This window comes from Propithecus coquereli, unplaced genomic scaffold, assembly GCF_000956105.1.
Source record: "Propithecus coquereli isolate 6110/MARCELLA unplaced genomic scaffold, Pcoq_1.0 Scaffold44, whole genome shotgun sequence".
In the NCBI taxonomy this organism is placed as follows: domain Eukaryota; kingdom Metazoa; phylum Chordata; class Mammalia; order Primates; family Indriidae; genus Propithecus; species Propithecus coquereli.
This window is the reverse complement of record NW_012150174.1, coordinates 1,774,020-1,777,366: the sequence shown is the minus strand read 5'-3', so window position 1 is coordinate 1,777,366 and position 3,347 is coordinate 1,774,020. Positions and strand designations below refer to the sequence as shown.

Here is a 3,347-nt window from a genome sequence, read left to right as displayed (position 1 = left end):
ATTTTATTTTTATTTATTTATCTATCGATTTATTTTTTTTTTTTTTTTTTTTTTGGTAACAGAGTCTTACTCAGTTGCCCCAAGTAGAATGCAATGGTATGTGATCATAGCTCGGTGCAACCTCCAATTCCTGGACTCAAGCAGTCCTCCTGCCTCAGCCTCCAAACAGGGACTGCAGGTACACACCACCACACTTGGCTAATTTTTTCTGTTTTTGGTAGAGACAAGGTCTCACTCTTGCTCAGGCTAGTCTTGAACTCCTGACTTGAAGTATTCTCTCACCTCCGCCTGCCAGAGTGCTAGGATTACAGGTATGAGCCACCTCGACCGGCCCATCTCTTCTCATTGGTACTATAGAGCCACTGCTGCCCATCAAGCAGGATCAGTAGAGTTTTCAGACAGAGCCAATAAAAAAAAAAAACTACAGGTGTCTCCCTTATTCCCAGTAATAACAGGTGTGACAAATAGGGGGATTTTTTTTTTTTTTTTTTGACTCTGTACCTCTTGGATTCAAGTCATTGACATCCTAAAAGAATTTAGGACTTCCTGATCTTCATCACTGTTCTCCCAGAATTGACTTGCAGACTACAAGGCTTTATTTCCAGCCACATAAATACTGTCCATCTCCAAGGAAGCATATCCCAAAGACTTCTACCTCACGATTCAAGGTGAGCTGAGTATGGGACTACACCTATAGTCCCAGCTACTTGAGAGGCTGAGGCAGGAGGATTGCTTGAGTCAAGGAGTTTGAGGCTGTAGCACAGCACTCCAACCTGAGCAACATAGTGAGACCCTGTCCCTTAAAAAAAAATAAGGCGCTGTGATCTTGTTGATGTCTAGTTATATCAATGATGAGGGCAAAATTCTTATCCATTTAAAGATCTATAGTCCTGTCCGGTTACAGTGGCTCATGTCTGTAATCCTAGCACTCTGGGAGGTGGGAGGTGAGAGGATCACTTGAGGTCAAGAGTTTGAGACCAGCCTGAGCAAGAGTGAGACCCTTGTCTCTACTAAAATAGAAAAAAAATTAGCCGGGTATGATGGCATGCGCCTGTAGTCCCAGGTACTTGGGAGGCTAAGGCAGGAGGATTGCTTGAGCCCAAGAATTGGAGGTTGCAGTGAGCTATGATGGCACCACTGCACTCTAGCCCAGGCAACAGAGCAAGACCCTGTCTCAAGAAAAAAAAAAAGATCTATAGTCCTAACCCAAAATGTAATATAGCACATTATGGAAAGTACTGAAACCATTTGGGTTTTCTATAATCTACTGATTTTCAGTATACTGAGTTATATTGAAATACTGAAATGATGGAGTAAAATAGAAAAGTGCTTCACAAAATTGTACAGAATTAACTGCAGAAGCTTTTGAAAATCAGAGATTCCTGCGTCTCATTCCAGGTCTACTGAATCAGAATCTTTAGGGGAGTAGGGTTGGGGGTGTGAGGCATTTTTCAAATTTTCTGTAAAGATGTTGATACCACCATCTTGACCTTAGCAGACCAGTGTTTAAATTTAAAAATCACCAATTTAGGTCAGCCCCCTCATTTGACAGAAGAAACTGAGGTCTAGAGCACAGTCATGACTTTGATGTTGTTGTATTGTTGGTTAATGACAGGGCAGACACTATAGCCCAGAAAAAGCAGGTAAAATGTCCAGCCTCTTCACTGCACCCTAACATCTTTCTTGCCTTTCCATACAAAATGTGTCTGATGACACCTTTGCAGAGGGCATGCATGTGGCCTCATTGACTGGGGAAATACAGATGAGTTTGGAAACTACACTCTGAAGTATTTGCCAGATTTGGGTCAGCAGCATTAACTTCCCTTGCCTTTGCCCAGGTGTTAAGTGTCTTGCTTTGTTTCTTAGTTGGTAAGTCACATAGAAGAGATGCTCCAGACGGCCTACAACAAGCTCCACACCTGGCAGTCACGGCGCTTGATGAAGAAGACGTGAAGTGGTTATGGCGCTCACAGGTTTTGTAAGATTGAAAGAGCTAAGACCTGCAGCAACTCTGGAAACCTGGCCTGACAGACATGCAGATGACCACACAGGCGTGGAAGGAAACATCTGCACCATGCCAACTCCCAGAGCTGATGCTATTGTACTTGCACATCGGGAACTGAAAGGAAGGAAAAGACTGTGATTCAACTAAATACTAGGGAGGTAAATTAAGGCAGAACCAAAATGAGCTAAGTTGCAAATATATATATATATGTATGTGTGTATATATATGCATATATATATTTAAAAAGACTGTTTATTGCAGTTACTCAGGAACTGCTTTTGATTCACATTAAGCTGCTTTCAGAAATTTAAAAAAAAAACACTTTTTTAAAAGGGTGCATTGATAAAATCTGAGGTTTTTTTGGTTTATTTTTTTTCTGTGTAAATTTTTTTCATAAGTTGATGGCACAGGGTAGAACTTAAGTATTTCTCCTCCATCCTCCATCTTCCACTTGGATCCTCAAGTTTTCCTGAATTCTAGTTGTACCTTACATCAGCAAGTTAAAGAGAGTACTTTAAAATAAAGCAGAGGGAGACTGTTGTTGAACCATCAGGAAACAGTTGTAGTCAGAAGACATCGTTACTCCTGTGTTTCCTACGGAAATAAGAAACAATAAATATTGCACTGAATGTTTGTGGTTTGGAGTCCCTAAATAATAAAGAGGGAACATATTTGCAGAAAGTCATGTGGGGTTTTTTATGCAGAATTTTGTCAGAAGACAATGGCGCTGCATGTTTTTCTTTGAGTGCAAATGTACATTGCTAAAATTTTTTTTTAAGATGGCATGTGCTTTGAAAAGAGAAAATTGCATTTTTAAGAGTTTAAAAATCTTATGAGTGAGAAATATAATACTTATTTTCACCTCTTTAGAAGAAATAAAAGATGTTTCTGATATCTCCTTTTCTCTAGTATTTGACTGTTACTGTTCTTGGCGAATCGATAATCATTGCATAGTGACTGAAAAGCCTAAATGCAAAAAAAAAGTTCTTGTTTCTGGAATCTGTGCCATATTTTGTTCCTAATAGGATCGACTTACTGTTTATCTAAGACTTTAGATGTCTTGCATTAAATTACACAAAAAAAGTAAAACTTTTTATACATAGTCTTTTAATGTAACACATTTGTGGTTTCTCATTATGTGTGGATTTACTCGGGTGGGCTGCTTGAGGACTACTCACTCTATTTTAAGCCATATTAACAAGCTGGTTATCCTTCATAGAATGGCTTCAGCAGGTCAAAACCTAGTCAAACCTTGAACTGGTAAAAGGAAAGAGGCCACATCATTTTCTACCTGTAGTCTTTCCATCTCTCCTTCAGTATAGTAATGGTGTAATCCCTTATG

General features: G+C 39.5%; 1 protein-coding gene across 1 annotated transcript in view; it reads left to right on the top strand.

The window, feature by feature from the left end:
* Positions 1-2,895, top strand: part of GTF2H1 (general transcription factor IIH, polypeptide 1, 62kDa) — a 35,942-nt gene extending 33,047 nt beyond the window's left edge. Inside the window, exon 14 of the mRNA XM_012654168.1 lies at positions 1,867-2,895. Coding sequence (XP_012509622.1) covers positions 1,867-1,953 — 87 coding nt within the window. The 3' untranslated portion in view covers positions 1,954-2,895. The remainder of the gene's footprint in view (positions 1-1,866) is intronic.
* Positions 2,896-3,347: the final 452 nt, after the last annotated feature.